Here is a 17,944-nt window from a genome sequence, read left to right on the forward strand (position 1 = left end):
ATGGCGCCCATAGAGACCCCGCGACAGTCCGACAGATGGCTTAAAGGAAAGCCGTCGTCACATCTTGATCATTTTCGCAAAAGTGGCATTGATCCATGCCGAATCTTGGAGCCCAAAAGAAAGACATTGCAGTCACTAGAGGCTGAAAGAATTATGACCGTCTTTCGAGACATGGTTAGGAGGATGGAAATCATTACAGCTCTGCCCTATATACTAAATTCATTACCGCGATTTTCCGTTATTTTCGGCCAGGATTTGACATCGCGTTTGAGCAGTCATTTGCAGTTACAACGTGCATACGAAGAGGCGCTTGCCGAGCTGGGGAGAATTTCAAGGCAGAATGTCGAGCTTCAAACGGGTACCCAAACAAATACCCAGACAGAGGCTGGATCAAGCAATGTGAAGTTTAGTAAACCCAGTATCATCATTACTTCTGTCAATGGAAATCAGTTAGGAATTGTTCTCGAGAAAGAAGTGGAATTTCTGGAAAAAAGAATTAAATGCTCATTGAGGGAAATATTCAGGTTTTTTAAAAAGAATCCGAAAGCAATTGAAATGGTCACAGGTGAGACAGGCTCAAAATAATGGGGTCAGATATTGGTGTTTTCATTGGATAAATGCTTCAGTTGTATATCAAAGCGATTACATTTTTTATTTCAGCATTCTAATCTTTCTCCTGAAATTTATTGATAAAAGAATCCTTCGAATCCTTTTCGCCTCCTTTATATGTTTTTCTCTTTCTCACTGCCTTGCGTCACTGTAGAAGTCGCGAACGTTTTATTTTTTGCATTATTTGTGATTTCCATCACACTTGCTTTCTTGTAAACCGAAAGCAAACCGGTCCGTAACCGAGAGTATACAGCTTTATTGAATAAGCTGACATCAGTAGAAAGTATCATGAAAGAGAGGCTACTGACGTCACCATTCGAGGAACAAGATATGAAATTGCAGTTAATGGAAACACTACCACCTCCAGCACAATAGTGAAATGCCTGAACGCTTGATCGAGCAATTCAACGTCATCACGAAATGTAACGGCAAATTTGATTGCCTTGTCAATGAAATGTTGTATATTCGCATGCGTAAGCCAACACTGAACGTGCAAACGGATTCCATCCGCGCCAAGGTGTTTGTTTAAGCCGTTCAGTCTAATTTATGCTATTCTTGTACCTTTCCTTATTTGCATGTTTTTTAAACTAGTCTCTTGATAATGGAGTCACGATGACCCCGAAACGTCGAGTAATAAATCTTTCCTGGTTTTTTCTATGCCTTTGCTTTAGCAAATCCCTGCTGATCAAATGGAAATTATTGACAGAGAAAAGAAAACAACCGTATTACGAGAAAAGCTTGAAACAAATTACCAGGTGGCTGTGGAAGCGAAGGAGTCTGAGGTAAATTCGTGATGTGTTACTTGGTGTAAGTTCATAGAGGCAGTAGTTAGATTGAAAAAATGATAGTAATAACAATAAAAAAGGAAAAAGGACAGTTGGTTAATGTATCTGGTTTAAATCCAAGGGGACAATCTTCCCCAATTCAAAACAACCAGTTGGATAATATTACAATAATTTGCGCTGAAGTGAACTCTTGTCGAGATAGACTGCATACCAGTATAGTGGGTCTTTTGTCTCAAGCGGATCGTGACATACAGCGATGGTGCATGATCGTCGAGCAAAATCGAAAGAGTCCTGTGTGATGATTAAGATAGAGTGCAAGTAAACCTTATCACGGTCGTGATGTAATGAAAATGTTCAGTTCGAGCTGCGGTCAAGAGGTCGTTTGAAAGCCTTAGCCACTTTAAAGATTCGTGCCGAACGACTTCAGATTGCTTTTGGATGCTCAATCACTTAGTGCCTCGGGAGTCCTGTATATCGTCAAGATCACCGACGTAACTGTAGAAAGTAAGATTTATGATGTAAATAGAAAAGAAAGAAAGAATTGAGCTCGGTAAATAAATAGAGAAAGATGTGTTCGTCTTGTCATGACCATAGGACAAAGAAAAAGAAATTAAAAAAAAAAAAGATTCATGTTGTTTATTCTAAATTTAGGAGTCATAATTTCTTACCCATTTTTGGGGTATCCTCGCACACTTTTTACAAAGTTTATATACTCTTTCAGATTTATGAACGAGATATAAGAATTCTACAGCTTCAGCAAGACTTGCAACTGATCGAGAAAATCCATTCTGAAAAACAGCAACGAACTTTGACAGAAGCCTTGAAACAATCTTCCCAGGATAACAACATGTCTAAGGCTAAAATGGCAAACTATTGCGAAGACATATCCCTGTGTAGAAAGAAAATCCAAGAGGATAAAAAAGAACATCGAAAAAATGAAACCCTCTTGAGGAAGGTTAGATGTTCATGTATACTTGTATAATCTTTGTGGATGTTGTCTTTCTTTTCTTTCATTTGCAATCTCCTTCTTTCACGATCACTTAGATTTAAGAAATAATAAAGAAAAGTGCAAAAAAGTTGTGATGATAAGGATATTAAGACTTCCATAGGGATACCTTTGCAAGAAAATAATAGATAAATATCTGATATGTTTCATGACACTCCTATACATTTGTGGGTATTAGAAGAGATTCAAGATGGCTACGGAAGTGTTCAACTGGGTGCAAAAATACGATGCTGATTTAAGTGGAAGACAGGTAAGGGATCTTTGTTTTACACATGAGATGCTTCCTTCAAAAAGCAAGAAGGCTTTGTAAACTTTTCTTAATCATACAGCCTTTGTCACAGCTTTAATATAATCTAAATGAAGGACGTTTACGGTGTGGCCTTAAAGAAATCTGGAGAGAAATATCGAGCTTTATTGATCTCAGACGTTGATCATGAGATAACCACATTTATTGCAATGACGAATAGATTTCTGCTCGGAGACATATTATGTAACGCTTAAGAGGTGAATGAGCTAGACTAAATGTTTACACACTAGTTACACCTTTCCAAGCAATCCCCATTAACCAGAAGAAATAGGTAGAGACTGGAACCGGATACCATATAGGATTTATTTAAGTGCCTTATCACGTTTGTCTGCGCCATTTTGCAAGTGGATATGAAAATACCCATGAACCCTTGTCAGGACAACGACAGCTACTCAGATTTTGATAAACCACAGTCCATGGCATAGAAATCACCCACCATCCATGATCTTTTTATACACTTTCTTTCGAATAAGCACGTTAAAACGGCCAGACAGGTGATAATTTTTGGCCGAAGAAACCTGCAAATAGATTACTGAAAGTGCACTCAAAGCCAACGGAGGGAGTAGGGATCCTGATAAAATTACTGATTACTAATCCGAGCCCTAACTCTAGTAACCTTAAGAATTTGACTTGTAGGACGAATACGACCTTTACACGCGCATGTATGACGCTGACAAAGAGCAACTCGGGCAACTTCAAGAGCGGTTCTCAATCTTAGAGAAACAGTACGACGCCATTATCGAGGAGCGACGGGTCGCGGAAGAGGAGAAGGCGAGAAAGATGGAAGAGGAGAGAAAACAGAACCAAGCTGCTGAAGTTATACAAACCGTTTGGAGAAATTACCAATTCAGAATACTTATGCGTGCCAAATCAAAGAAGTCCTCAAAGAAAGGCAAAGGTGGAAAGTGATTTGAATTAACTAACCTTTAGAAACTCAGACCGTCATTAATTTACCATTCAGTTTTATTGCGGATCTCATTACAGGTTGTCAAGTTTCCATTTAAGTACAAATAAATCATTATTTTACATTACTTATGAATATCTGCGGATTTTTATGCATAGATGAGCTATGATCACGTCTTTGAACTGAGGTCCCGTAAAAATGTGTTGTAAGGAAAAAAAGAAAAGAAAACGTTGAAATTTGATTTCAACTTTGTTAAGTTCTTTTGTATGATAATAAGATAAATCAGCTGCTAAAATTAAAACAAGGATATACCGTTATCATTATGAGTTTATAATCGCCGGGGGACGGTACTTTAAAGTAAAGACCAGATATCATTTACCTCTAGGCTACGTTAAATTGTAGAGACTGGTTGATTATTACAAAAGTTGCCGAATGTCTGACTCACATCTTATTATACCTCCGAGCAAAATACTTCTAAAGAAGGCTATGTTTCAGGGGAAAAATAGTTTCAATATACATGCATAGGTATAACCAAATTAGAATGGAAGCTTACCATATTTAAATTAAACAATAACAACAACAACAACAAAAAAAAAAAAAACACAAGGAAGAGTGTTCATACACGCGTTTACTCGAACACCCAAACTGTCATTGAATGCCAGTATTCTACATCCCCCGTCCCCCTTCTATTCTTGAAGTGGTGAAAAAATCTTCGATCATCGATTTTGTTCTTCCATGGCGAAGTCTTTCACTTGAGTTCGATGTAGAGGTCTGTTTCGTAAATTCATATCAAAATAGCTTCCTCCTTGTCTTGTTCCTCGAAGTAAGTAACATTGATGTATGTTCTCTGGAAAAGTAACGCACAAAGAGGACACATGAATTTGTGAAATACATAATTTAAAAATTCTTCCCACCGACTAAACTTGTTTTTCCTCGTTCGCGATAAACAAGGCCTAGAATATTAGAATGACACCTTTCCCTTAATCGGTGTCAAAGGAAACTCCAACTGCTCCAAAACTAATGATAAAACATACTCTGTATGGGAAGTAAACTTTAGGTTAGCAAATAACACTCTATTATCTAACTTTTCTCTACTACATCGAGGAACCTCAGACAAAAGAACTAACATTGGTTTCAAAGGCCAAAGTATACACAGCAAAATATTATATGTCCGCATCTTATGATGGGAAATGCAAACAAACTAGAGACGAAAACGGGAAAAAGAAGACGGATTTCAATTGAGCTTTCCGGGTCCACTCACAGTTTTTTGTTGTAAAAGCTCCTCTAGCACCTCATAAAGCTGATCAAATGATGGACGTTCCTCAGGGTTCCTGTGCCAACAGCCTAACATAATGTTATAACTAAAAAAGTAACGCAGAAAACACTTTATTAACTTAATTACATAAAGCTTAAGCTGAACTCAAATTTAGACCCCGAAAAATAAAAGGCTGTTTTTATACTGATCTAAAATTTCAACGGCAGTTTACAGTAAAATACGCTTATTCGTGCCACCGCATTGAAACACTGAAATCAAACATTTGCTGACAAATTACTCCACAAATGAATGATAAAAATACTAAGAACTAATACATGATAAAAATTTGTGAGTGGAATGGTCACTCTTGAAATAAATGCGTACGGTAATCAAATACATCAGGACAAGATGCAGAATGAAAAAAAAACTGATATAATCTGAAAAACATACTTCGCGGCTAAGAGTTACGGACTTACAGCTCATCTGAACAATGCGCTGGTTTTGGCAATCTTTCTCCGTCCTTTAGCAATTCGTGAAGCTCTAAAATGCCCTTGATACCCGTGTATGGTAGTTCCCCTGAAAAAAAAAAGGATCAAGTGCATCATGACAAATTTTTGATGGTAATACCCCAGCATCCCATTAGGGGAAAAAGGTTCATCGATATTAGTTACCCCGTATGTGCGATGTAGACATCAGCCAAACCAGGAGAGGATCCTCAAGAAACCTCATGGTCAACCTTACTAAATCTACTGGGTAATAAAATACCTTTTGATGTAACTTGGATGCTACAAAATGTTATGAGAGTATCTAAATAGTTTTTTTTCGATTTTTCCGAAATATTTTCTGGCATGCAATCTCATCATTGATGGTATTAAACTAGAGTTCTGCAGCGCCGATAATGAGGGCCTGGTGGCAGGATATACCTTTGTGGGTAATGGGTTTGAGGGAAAGCTGATTGTGTCCACTTTTTTTTCCTGTTCATTTACTAACTTGATTTTGAACATAATTTTATCAAATAAGGTTTTTATTTACCTAGAGTAACAATCTCCCAGAGGGTTACTCCAAATGACCACCTATGAAGAAGTAAAGTATAATGATAAGCCTTGGGAAATAAGAAGTATTTTAAGGTAATTAAAATTTTAGTCTGGGAATACAATAACTTACACGTCTCCCTTTATTGTACATGTTCCCTTTAATGCTTCCACTGACATCCATAGCCACGGAACTCGTCCCTAAGAAAAAGTTACAAAGTTAATTACCAATTCAAATGCCTTGTTGTTTGGAGAAAGTTTTACTGGCATAAAATTTTTTCCATCATGAGGTCAGGAGTGTTTTCGCGAGGATAGACTGGCGGTATGGCAACCCTTAGCAGATTTTATCACCAGAGTCCAATAAAAAGTTCATTGTTGCAAGTCTGATTCGTGTGAATTGAATCCCGGCTCAGATTGTATTTCTGCAATCACTTGACCTTCCTTCGTTGTGACTATTCAGAAAAGATTTATCGGTGTAGTGAAGTCTTTCTGTGACGTTCTTCGGTTATGTTATGACTGCAATTTAAAGGTGGTGCGCAGAGAGCCGATAGCTCTTTGGAGAGGAGTGTGTGCTGTGCTGGAAAACCGGCTTTCCACCCAAACTGAGTCAGTGATGTAAATTAGATATAGTGTAGAGTTCTTTTCAACTGACGCTCTCTATGTCTGTCGTAACAAGAACGAATGATCGAGAGGCAAAATAAATTGATAAGTGAAATATGTACCTCTGTTGTCTTGATGTACTGACCATCTGCAGATACGTCACGTGCCATTCCAAAATCAGCCACCTTCGCTATCAGTCCTTTACCAACAAGAACATTCCTGCATGCTAAGTCGCGATGAATGCACTGAACCACGGATAAAGGAAATTTGGTATAGTTTTCTAGTCATGCGCACTTGTGAAAGTGTCATTATAATTATAATTAGTACTAGCCATTGTGTGACCTGAATTCTTATCAAACCAATTTTTTTCTGTTGTTATACTTGCTCCATTAGAAGCTCTACATGATATTCTGTTTTTCCCACGTTGGATTTATTGCCTATTTGTCATTGCTTTGTTTTCATTTTTTTTCGCTGGTATTGTACCTTTGATTCTTTTAAATTTCGTTTCTCTTTTACTCGCATTCCTCTTTTGACTTTTTTCCCTTCGCACAATTAGCTCTGATTCCGTCCACAATTTACCAGTTGCAATCCGCAACTATTCAAGTTGGAATTTACCGAGCTACTTAATGGTAATGAAGATGTTACCAAAAGTATCACTCATGAATGCATGAACAAACCTGTTTACTTTCCAAGTGTCTCATGCCACTTGCGACATCTGAAGCAACCCTCAACAATTCTCTCTCTGTCAGCCTCGACCATATGTTAACATAAGATGGTTCAACTTGTTGATTTTGGACGCGACTGCTGCGAAGTAACTTATCAAGACTTCCGCCAGAGACAAATTCAATGACGACGCAAAGAGGCTCTGCAAGTGAGAAAAGAAACGTTACATGTGTGATATTTTGCTAAGGAAACTTACAGGGCTTTCAAAGATCACAATGCACTGCTGACTCTAGATGAAAAGGTTTTATTGGATTTGTTCTGATGGCCCAAAATGATATCGCTACTTAACACTAATCACTCAACAAATAATGACATTAGTTATTTTGCATACACGCTTACCATAGAAACAGCCTCTCGGAAACACCGTCGAACCTGTATAAGTGGTCGGTTGTCAAAGTCCCGCAATTTGTTTCCCTTAATCACAGTAATTTTCCCATCTCTATAAAGCGGTCCACCGGCTTTCCTTTAGTTCCAAAACCCTGTTTTTTTCTTCCACCTGTTTTGAGCCGTCGCTCAAAGCGGAACTACCCAAATAAAACTAAGGATAATCTTGCAAGTAAATTCTATTCAAATTTCTCCCCTCAGTGAAATCAAGGTTAGTAGTAGATTTTATTAGGCGAGTCTTTATACATCGTAAATCATGGCATAAAATGGCGTTTTCAATCGTTTTTATATGACCCCATTCTTTAGAACCTGCATTAAGCAGGCGACCTGCATTAAGTGGCAAGCCATACCCCTTCGGTGACCGCGGTTTTGAATTTACCTTTGTTTTAACGGTTTGTCTGTTGGTGAATCAATAAATAAATTTTATTGTAGTGAATTTGAAATCAGTGTATCAAAATTCATCTCACTGCATAGTGTTTTTAAAAACTCTCGGCTTAAGGTGCAGAGCTTCCCTAAGTCATCGAAATAATAAGGTGGCTCTGAACTCATATTACAATTCTTTTAACTACTTAACAGCGTATTTTTCATCGATCTCCTCCACACAAACTGTCGTTGAAATAACTTCCCTCCAACGGTCCCCTTAACTTTTTTAATCACTCATCACTTACCTTCAAAAGTGCAAGCTCCAACCAAACTGACAATATTTGGATGGCGACCAACTTGGATGAGTGTCTCCAGTTCTTTGATGAGCGCCATTCGGTGCTGCATGTTTTTGTTATCTGTTAGAGAATACGTGGTATAAAAAGATACTATATGATATAGTGGTCACAAACTAAGTTACCTTCTGCTTTAGGAGTTTTACAATCAAAAGGTTTGTATGACGTTCTTATGACTCGGGGTTTGAACGGTTAGTAATTATAGTTTAAGTTGGCTCGTCGCAAAATACTGATCTTGAAAATTTCCCCAAGTTTTTGGGTTTATGTCATTTTCTGTACAGTTTGATGTCCTGTTCTTTGTCATCATTAGCCTCATTACTTCAATTTGCAGTTGATTGTTGTGAAATGATGTCTGCTGCTCTTCATTATGCGACCTGTACACCAATGTAAATTACTTTAGAGGGAGTTGTGGAGGTGAGATTTAACTTCTGTCAATACCCTCTGAAGGATATATCCTCGATCATTGAGGTCTCAATGACGTGGAATGATTTACCAACCTTTCAGAGTTTTCACCGCTACTGAAAGTTCATTTCCATCAGTTCTTAGGTAAATTCCTTTCTTAACCTCTCCAAACTCTCCTCTGCCAAGTTTCTCCTCTGAGATAGTGAGTCTATCCCTGGGGATCTCCCAGTTTCTGTCAACTGCCATTAATTGTAAATAAGTTTCGTTTTCAACGACACCGTTTTCTCCAGTAGCAGATGGGTGTGGGAGTTGACCCTCATCAGTTGATGCAGACAGGCTGTTTCGTAGCTGATTTATCGTATCATTAGTGTTCGTGATTTTTATCTCAAAAGTCTCTTGAGTCCTTTTATAAACCTGATTTGACAAAAGACAGATTATATCACACCAGTATGCTTAAAAAAAGGTATGTGTGTACCAAAGAGAGGATTTTTTTTGTTTGAGTGGATCTCTATTGAGCTTCGTAAAACCGAAACTAAAATAGTAAAGTTCACAACAAAGGTAAATAAAATTTGAACCAAGTATAAAATTGAACCACAACATACACAAATGGTCTCTGGTACCAGGAAATACAGCTGATCAAGTCCAGATTGGTCAACTTAGTTTGCATTTTTAAATGGAAAAAATGAATTTTTGGCGCATATCAGTGGTGGGACCAAACGCAGATCTTAGTGAGGAGAAACTAGTACAATCTCAGGATGACTAATGAAAAAATTAACGAAAGGCAATGATTTGGCGAATTAAGCACTTACCTCCTGGTCCAGTTGGTAAGTAAATCTACTTTCCAATCTCCACTTGATAATAAGCAGAACTATGACCGTGATGATGAAAATTGAAGCCCCAGTTATCACGGTGGACCAAATTATTGCAGACCTATTATCATTGGTAACTGTGTTAGGTTCTCTGTTATCTGTTGAAATTACGAGATTTAACGAAAATTATCCAATTGCTTAAAACAGGGTACTGTGTGCTAGATAAAATGCAACAGTAGAGCACACATTTACTAAAAGGGTAGTGACCTTTCTTTAACAACAAAAAAAAATACTCAAAGCGTCGCTGATGTAGCTCATGGATAAAAACCTGAAAACAGTGATGTCCGAGATGTCTCTTTCTAAAAGATAAAGTCTAGACTTTCGATCGAATTGATTTTGGCATATTCATGTCGCTTAATTCGCATCATGACTTTTGCAAAAAAAGAAAAAACTTAATTCTGCCAATATTCCAACCTACGTTTAAGAGGTATTTTGGAAAACATATTTTGTAACTAAAACAAAGGAAGTTTGATCTCTCCAGATTACAGTCCGCCATATATGGTCCTATATCCTAATTGTATATTGAGCTGTCAGCTTACCCGCCGTCATCAAAGGTTTTTTATGTCTTTTTGCGATCATCAGGGTGGCTTCCTGGGAAGATATATTTCCCAACGAGTTTTTAGCGACGCAACGATATTTAAAGTGCTTTTCTGTTCCCTCATTAAATACCAAAGTGAGGATGGAGATGTTATCTTTTTGAATCGCTTTATCATCATCTACTTTGGAGTTGTTTTCTGACCAGCTGATCACAGGAAGAGGGGAGCCATTTGCTGCACACGAGAAACTAATGGACACGTTGGTGGCATCGTCGTCAAAGTACTTAGTCTTGTCCTGGGGATGAATGGAGAACTCTGGTTTCCACACAACTAAAAGCAACATCAACGGATACAAAATAATCATTGTAATTAGTGGTCCAGACACCGACTATTTGCAGATTATTGTGACCGTTATGTTATTGAAATGTCTCAGTACCTGTTAGGTTCACAGTGGGTGATGTGCTTCGCCCCTCAGTGCTGTTTGCCTCGCACCAATACTGTCCTTGGTCATAAGGTTGGACAGATTCAAAATTCAATATTGAATAACCTTGAGACCCTTCTACGGAAGAACTTGAAAGGCGATCACCGTCTTTGAACCAGGTGATGAAGGGGCGGGGAACACCTGATGCATTACAGCTAAGTTTGGCTCTACTAGATTTTATAAAGTTGACTTTACGAGGCTGGTGATGGCTAAAAAGCGGGGACGATGGCTCTGTGATTTAAGAAGGAAAAGCAATTCAAAAATTTAAAATCAAAGAAAACACACGTCGAATTACACACTTCCCCTTATGACCACTGTGATATGACATTATTATCAGCGATTTCTAATTCAAATTGATGCACCTTCAAGGTTTTGTAACTTCGCAGTTTTTAGCGACTTAGTAATTCATAGGATGAATAAATGTGACCGACGTAAAAGTCTTCGATTCAATGTAAATATTACCTCAAATGAACGAAATGTAGTGTAGACACCAAACTAAATGCGAGCTACTTCATATACTAAACTGTATAACTAAAATGGAATTATACGAAATGTTACTTTTAAACGTCAACGCCATCGTTTCTATTGTGCAGCCAGACTGACTCGATGCTTTGCAAGTATAATTCCCTGAGTTCTTCTCGGTGGCATTTTGAATAGGGTAGTTGCACACTTTTGGACTTTCGTAATGTGAAATTTTATAGCCACCACCACAACTCAAGTGTCTCTGGTAGACATTGTTGAAAGAATACTGTATCCAATAGGGTTTGTATTGTTTCTCATTCTTATCAGCTTGTTTATTGCTTGTACAAACGACTGTTATATTGTAGCCAGTTGGAAGAACGTGCTCATTCGGGAATTCCAAGTTGTTCATTTCCACAGTTGGTTCGGTTGAAAATGCTAAAAAACAAAAGCATGTTAAACAAGACTGTTAAGACTCCATGCCATTAAAAACTTAACGTAAATAAAAGAAAACAGAATCATAATGTTATGGTCTGCAGTTATGAGTCTCAATTGCTCTGTACAAATTTTGTTTGGCCAGATGGATAGCAAACGGAATATAGATCTATGGTTAAAGACAATGGTTGGTCTTCTAGTCCTTGGCAATGTCCAGCCATAAAGCAAGGAATGGCTTGAACTAAGGTTTCTTCGACTTCTTTCTGATTACCGTTCTAGCCAGATTGAAGATTCTAGAAAGCGTGTAAAACAAAAATGTCAAGACTCCATGCCAAGATAGATTTACCGTAAATAAAAGAAAATAGAATGAGACTGCTATGGTTTGCAGCTGTGATAATGGCCCTGTACAAACTTCTTTCGACCAAATGGACAGTAAACGGAATATAAATCTGTGATTAAAGACAATGGCTCCTCTTCTAGTCCTCGGAAATGTCGAACCTTAAAGTCAGGAATAGATTGAACTAAGATTTCTTTAATTCTTTCTACTAACGTTTTAGCTGCGCTAAGTTCTGAACGAAACATAATTTACATTTTTTTTCTGATTAATAATTAGTGTTTCTTCCAAGTTACCTGCAAGGGTATCACAACAAGCAGTAGCTGCATTTAGACTAAAACTGGCAGATTTCAAAGGCATTTGAGATTTAACCTAACTAATGGGTATTTTAAACTGTAGGTACTTACGTTTAGTCGCATCTTCAGCTGATGAACATCTGCCTCCCACAGCCCCAATTTGTTGTTCGAGAAATAATAGAACTACACAGATAACCACTGGCATTTTACAGCTGGTTTTGGTCAAATCCTGATGGCTGCAAACTATGGATGTGAGATACAATTCATTCTTTATTGTATTAAGTTGTTCAGAGACATTAGCACGGAAGTTCTACCGATTGTGTTCGACAACTTCTAATTCATTTTCATACTTCTAAGCTAAGCTATGGAATACACTGCCTGACTTTATCCGTATGAGTGCATTTAAAGACTTTAGAAAGATAATCGAAGGCCGTATCTTTGTATAGTCGCTCCCGCTTATCCTCACTTTTCTGTTAATTTCTACTGATATGTTACATAATTATATTTCTAAATACTGTGTATTTAGTATATTTTAGTATAGTTAGTATTTTAGATCTTGTACAGATATATGTATGAATATATATAGATAATCTCCATTTTATGTTTTCTCGAAGATATTAGCTCCAACAAGCCACTCTAAAACTCGAGATGAAATAAAGTTTATGTTGATAATGATGATGACAACAAGTTAAAAGTATTGTACAGGTTACGGTACCCTAAGCTTATTCTCGATTTCTTGCTTCTTTGCAACCGAGATATACCTCGCTCCTATAAAAAGTGAACTGAATCTTAAACTCACAATTTATTTTGAGAAACTCCCATTGTATTTCACTCATCATTGAGGCAATAATGAGCGGATAGGATATGAGCTGTCTCGTGTCAGTTTAATATTTCTTGTTAAAGGCCCCAAGGTAATGAATTTTTAACATTTGTTAATTGCATTCATGGCAGGAAGTCGTGAAAACACCTGTCAAGACTATTTCAACTTGCAATTTGAGGTGCACGATTCCCTAATAGGAAATATAAGATTTCTTTATACGGATCTGTTACACCGCCAAAAGGAAGTTGATAGGCACCTTCAGAAGCCACGCATTTTTAAAGGGTTGGAAGAGATCTCCGTTTTGACTGATGAGATACCTGCAAAACAATTCAACTGAGGGTCTCTTATCGAGTTTGAGAGAGACTGACAGAGAGGGAGAATAGTGAGAAAAATAACATTTTTCAACAAAGGCGGTTTAAATACCCCAAAAGTAAACGAAAGTGAGCGGATCGATTAAATCTAGTCATCGCGATAGCTTTCAGTTATTGCTGATCGCTTGCAGCAGGTTGCATCATAATGATATTACGACTTGGCTTATCCTTAGGTGTATTGGCATCTAAAAGTCCTTGTATCTTTGATGTCTTTACGGTGTGGGCAGACATTTTTTTACACCGGCCACATCAAATGTTTTGGTGTCTTAGTATATTTTGGAGTCGCACTTCTTTTTAGGTACACTGCGCATGATTCCTGTGTCTACCTTGGGGTTGAACTTATGCTTTTAGCATTTGTGAAACCTTTCTAAACGATTCGCTAGACGTACGACAATAAGCTCAAAGACGTTAGGCAACCCAAGTTAATTTTTAAATGACCGAACAAGGAAGACACTAATGTTTTTGTCTTAAATGGTTTAGTGAATTATTAATATTGACAAATTTTAAAAGCAATATGTTGCTGTATTTCAAAATAAGCTGACATTTTAAATTGACATATTTCCTAAACATATTTAGCTTTTTGCCCCAGATCAAATTAAGTTTACTCGGAATGCTGCGAATCCTTGAGATCGGTCAATTCTCGTGTTAAATAGATTCTAGGATCCAATAAGTTTAGTTTATGGGAGCCCCTTTTAAGATATAAAAAATGAAAAAAGATTCTATAGGAAAAAAAAAAAAGATTACCTTGAAGTTTTCAAAGTGGTGTTAGACATCGGCGAATTTGCGGTAACTACACATTCCAATCAATGTGTATTTGTGCTCTTCTTAAAGGCCTATCCGCACTAGCAGACAAAACTAGAATTATCCCGACAAAATAAAAGGACAAATTTTTGTCTTTTCCGTTGCATCTGCACTAAAAATTTCGAAGGTGTCAAAGCTGTCAAATTCGGTCATCAGCCATAAATAACACCGATGCTATATATTCAATGTAATTTATTCAAATTAGCTTTTCCATTTCCTTTGCTTTGAGTGGGCACTTCTGGATCTTGTGCTAGGCGACTGGAAAATCCCTCCACTATTAAACTTGCTCCGGCTGCATCCAGCGCCTGACCTGCTCATCAGACTGGCCCCTATAATTTGCCTATGGATTCAAACTCCAATTACCAGGATTCATCTCAAGCTGTTTGAAGTTGTAAAATCCGCGAGTTTCGCAATGAAAGACAATTACTGCTATCTTTTAATAAACTAAACTCAGTTCAATTACCCCACTGGCGGTGGCGTTTACGACAAATGATCGACAAATTTATCACGGTTTCGTTTATTTAGTCGATTTTGCCAAGGTTTTACCCGGGACAAATTTTTTTTAGCGATCCGTTTGAAAATTTGCCCACTTCGGTCAAAATTTGTCGCGTCGCGACAAACCATTCGCACTTGTAAAGTGTTGGTGATGAAAGAAAATTTGTCTAAATCAACAATTTTGTCGCTAGTGCGGATAGGCCCTTAATATCAACCTTACTCACTTGTTTATTTTTCAGCTAAACAATCTGTTTCGCGCTCTTAAAATTCAATTTGAAACAAAGCAAGTTATAGCCCCATTATGTCTGTGACTTATATAGAGGGAAAGAGTAGTTAATGATGAATCTCATTAGTTGGAAATAAGTCTTCAAACATTGCCTTGAAATATTTCATTTATAAACATGTGCGAGGAGTAATATCAACTTCCTTTCGGTTTGACACGAAAGAAAACGACCTTGACACATCTTCATTAGAAAGTGTTAAAAGAAAAGTCCTTTATTTCAGATCTAACCAAGAAGGTATTACGCTGGAAGTTAACACCCAAATTTCTGCTTAAGCGTCTTTCCTATAACTAATAAGCCTGGAAAAATATTTGGTTTGCTTCAAGAAAATCATTCATTTCAACTGGAGTAAGTAAATAAAGCAAATTCGAGGCAAAATTGTCTCAAAGGTGCTTGCAACTATTTCCTTCTATTGGAGAAGAACCGGTACCAAATTAAAATGAGAATTAGGAAATGATTTTTCTCCCTTTTATAGCCTTTTATTTCCTCGTCGGTTCTACTTTCTTAGCGGTAAACATGTGACGCTTTTTTCTCACTGAAATTTACTGATCTTGAAGTACCATCGTTATTATTTTACTCCATTGGAAGAAATAACTGAAAATAGCTGTTTGGTAAATGCTTTCCAAAGAGACATTAGAATAACAGTGCGCAGCTTTTTTTTTTTATCTTTTATCAGTCATGCTTCAGTACGTGCCAGCCAGTTCCTGTCGGCCATTATCCTTGGCACACTCAACCCTTAAATTTTACCACCCAATCTATCAAAACAACTCTTTACCTTTCACAGGAGCGACAACTCACAGTTGTTAAGAATATTTGTGGGAATGAAAAATCCACGATTCTAAATGGATTAGGCGATGTAAAGTACGATGGTCATAGTTCGATGATTTCCGATGCGACTGAGAGATAATGTGCACAAGTGAAATAAACTTTTCTCTAAATGCTAAATAATTTCGAATGCCTGGTCCTGAAAATTGCTTTAAAGTACTGCAAAAGGTAATGGGGAAATTTACGGCAAGTTACTTTATCAAATCTATGCCTTTCATTCATTTGTGTAGAGGAACCATATGGTTTATTTACAATTGAGCGACACAAACCTCACAGTAGCGGAGGTAAAAATTTCGAGTTAAGTTCGTGAATTCAATACGGTGGAGAAACTGAATTAAATCCTACCTTCTACTATTCTCTCATTTTCAAGTGGTAATGATGCAAACGGTTGCATAGGTGAACTGGTTCTGTCTTTATACTGCGCATAATTATTAACAGCGACCACTGGCGGTGATACTTGATTATCCAACTAGTTTGCGTGATGTTCAGGGCGGTGATACTTGATTATCCAACTAGTTTGCGTGATGTTCAGTCTAGAGTTACATTTAACACGTTGAAAGAAACTTGAACAAACAAATGAAAATGGAAGCAAATAAAAGACCGGCACGGAGAGCTTTACTTGAAGATAAAAAATATTAAACATTCAAATTCTATGCTTATTTTCATCCAGTTTTCCTACGGAAGGAGATAGACCAGTTGAGCTTGCGGAAATATGATAACTGATAAACATGTCAAACTTCAGTCTCCAGGAAAAAATCGATCAATACGAAAATCATCAGTAAAATGTGGCAATATATGTGCAGTATTAAATTGCATACCTGACATCATGCACGAAGCAGAGAAGTAACAACTGTTAAATACGTCCTTGGTCACGAAAACAATCTTATTAGAAGCAATAATATTTCAGTTTTTGTTTGTCATCATTTCCGGACGTTTTACGGTTGAGATGGCGTTAATGCAATTATCTTTAAGCTTCATAGTTGGTATATTGCTCCACTTTATTTCTGTTTCTGACACGGAAAATACGAACACAATCTTACAAACATTTCATCTTTCAGGTCGTTCTACGGTTGAGATAACGTTGATGCAATTATCGTTCTAGCTCCATAGTTAATATATAGCTCCACTTTATTTCTGCCTCTAACAAGAAAAAACAAGTGTGCATAGCACACCACATCAGTTCGTGCTCTCTGTAAATTTAAACTGCGTCATAAATGGAATTTTCAACAACAGTAACCGCATGTTATTCTTCGCTTTCACGTTACGTCACAGCTAATTATGCAATGGCCTGTGAACCGGAAGTCGGCCATGCTGGTGGACAAGCGGCTGATCGCGTGATGTCAAAACAAAGGGGATCTAGGTGAATTCAGGCCACGGTTGTCGAAGGTCTTTGTGTTTTAAGCACTTAATCGATGGGCTACATTCGTGCAGTGAAGAATTGCGGACATAACAGTGCAAGAGATAAAGGAAGACTTAAATTTTACCGGTTTCCATTGATAACATTGAACAAGGGAGAAGAAATTCGCAAATTGAGTGAAGCCCGAAGAAGACAGTGTTTCGCGAGTATTTACAGAAAGGAGTTTGACGACAACTGAGAAAGCTGAAAACTCTCGCGTTTGTAGCAATCGTTTTATTTCTGGTAAGTAGATAATGTGAAATACTTTGGTAAAATTTTTAATCTCTTCTCGGGAATCAGTCCTCACTTCCACAAGGAATAAAATTGTCGACCGAACCAAATGATAGCGAATCACCTCGCGCACATGTTCGCACGTATGGTTTGTCATCTTTGAATTTTCGTGAATTATCAGGAGATAACCAAGTTATTTCCTACGAATTGTCCGACAAAATGACCTAAATTAACGATTTGTTATCGTTACATAGAAATTTTGTCAAAGAAATAGGACATTAATTAATGTTTACTTGTAGGAGAACGTGCTGAGCTCCTTGACACCACCAACCATTACTGGGCATCTACCATAACTCTTGGTCACGACAAAATTATAAATGTTTCCCTTGCAGTTGATCGAAATGCTCGTGCTCGAAAGAGGAATGAAATCAAGCGGAAATATGATGATTTAACTTCCTCTAGTACTACCAAAGGCAGCGGTGTGGGGGAGGTTATACAATGCAGCGAGTTTGTCGAGACCGAAACACCTTGTAAGTGTACTTTGTCATGACCCCAATGCGGTCCTAAAATCGCACACTTGCTTACTTGTTTC

General features: G+C 37.5%; 3 protein-coding genes across 7 annotated transcripts in view; 2 read left to right on the forward strand and 1 right to left on the reverse strand.

Annotated features, from left to right (window-relative positions):
- LOC111332640 (dynein regulatory complex subunit 10) lies at positions 1-3,738 on the forward strand. The gene is made up of 5 exons (XM_088737059.1): positions 1-558; positions 1,281-1,391; positions 2,116-2,349; positions 2,579-2,650; positions 3,344-3,738. Exons 1-5 carry the CDS (start codon positions 1-3, stop codon positions 3,614-3,616), a joined length of 1,248 nt encoding a protein of 415 aa, XP_088593185.1. The 3' UTR covers positions 3,617-3,738.
- Positions 3,653-17,944, reverse strand: part of LOC111332638 (fibroblast growth factor receptor 4) — a 20,564-nt gene continuing 6,272 nt past the window's right edge. Inside the window, exons 1-16 of one of the 3 annotated variants that reach the window (XM_088735010.1) lie at positions 16,544-16,560; positions 16,071-16,258; positions 12,244-12,375; positions 11,167-11,505; positions 10,564-10,839; positions 10,131-10,457; positions 9,532-9,689; positions 8,818-9,136; positions 8,273-8,383; positions 7,175-7,362; positions 6,620-6,742; positions 6,031-6,098; positions 5,899-5,939; positions 5,343-5,442; positions 4,873-4,972; positions 3,653-4,458 (exon numbers count right to left, since the gene is read on the reverse strand). In XM_088735010.1, coding sequence (XP_088591136.1) covers positions 4,396-4,458; positions 4,873-4,972; positions 5,343-5,442; positions 5,899-5,939; positions 6,031-6,098; positions 6,620-6,742; positions 7,175-7,362; positions 8,273-8,383; positions 8,818-9,136; positions 9,532-9,689; positions 10,131-10,457; positions 10,564-10,839; positions 11,167-11,505; positions 12,244-12,375; positions 16,071-16,119 — 2,394 coding nt within the window. In that variant the 5' untranslated portion in view covers positions 16,120-16,258; positions 16,544-16,560 and the 3' untranslated portion in view covers positions 3,653-4,395. Of the gene's footprint in view, positions 4,459-4,872; positions 4,973-5,342; positions 5,443-5,898; positions 5,940-6,030; positions 6,099-6,619; positions 6,743-7,174; positions 7,363-8,272; positions 8,384-8,817; positions 9,137-9,531; positions 9,690-10,130; positions 10,458-10,563; positions 10,840-11,166; positions 11,506-12,243; positions 12,376-16,070; positions 16,402-16,543; positions 16,561-17,944 lie in introns of those variants that run through there. The other 2 variants (XM_022938022.2, XM_088735011.1) reach the window with 2 other exon arrangements.
- Positions 17,021-17,944, forward strand: part of LOC111332642 (uncharacterized) — a 14,999-nt gene continuing 14,075 nt past the window's right edge. The window contains exons 1-2 of one of the 3 annotated variants that reach the window (XM_022938026.2): positions 17,021-17,364; positions 17,745-17,882. In XM_022938026.2, the coding sequence (XP_022793761.1) occupies positions 17,851-17,882 (32 nt within the window). In that variant the 5' untranslated portion in view covers positions 17,021-17,364; positions 17,745-17,850. The remainder of the gene's footprint in view (positions 17,365-17,744; positions 17,883-17,944) is intronic. The other 2 variants (XM_022938028.2, XM_022938029.2) reach the window with 2 other exon arrangements.

This window comes from Stylophora pistillata, chromosome 10, assembly GCF_964205215.1.
Source record: "Stylophora pistillata chromosome 10, jaStyPist1.2, whole genome shotgun sequence".
NCBI classification, from domain to species: domain Eukaryota; kingdom Metazoa; phylum Cnidaria; class Anthozoa; order Scleractinia; family Pocilloporidae; genus Stylophora; species Stylophora pistillata.

Excerpts from the sequence above, each read along its gene's own strand:
- LOC111332640 (XM_088737059.1), top strand. The coding sequence starts at position 1 with ATGGCGCCCATAGAGACCCCGCGACAGTCCGACAGATGGCTTAAAGGA. Across the intron at positions 1,392-2,115 it reads TGGAAGCGAAGGAGTCTGAG|ATTTATGAACGAGATATAAG; the intron begins GTAAATTCGTGA and ends ATACTCTTTCAG. Across the intron at positions 2,350-2,578 it reads ATGAAACCCTCTTGAGGAAG|AAGAGATTCAAGATGGCTAC; the intron begins GTTAGATGTTCA and ends TGTGGGTATTAG.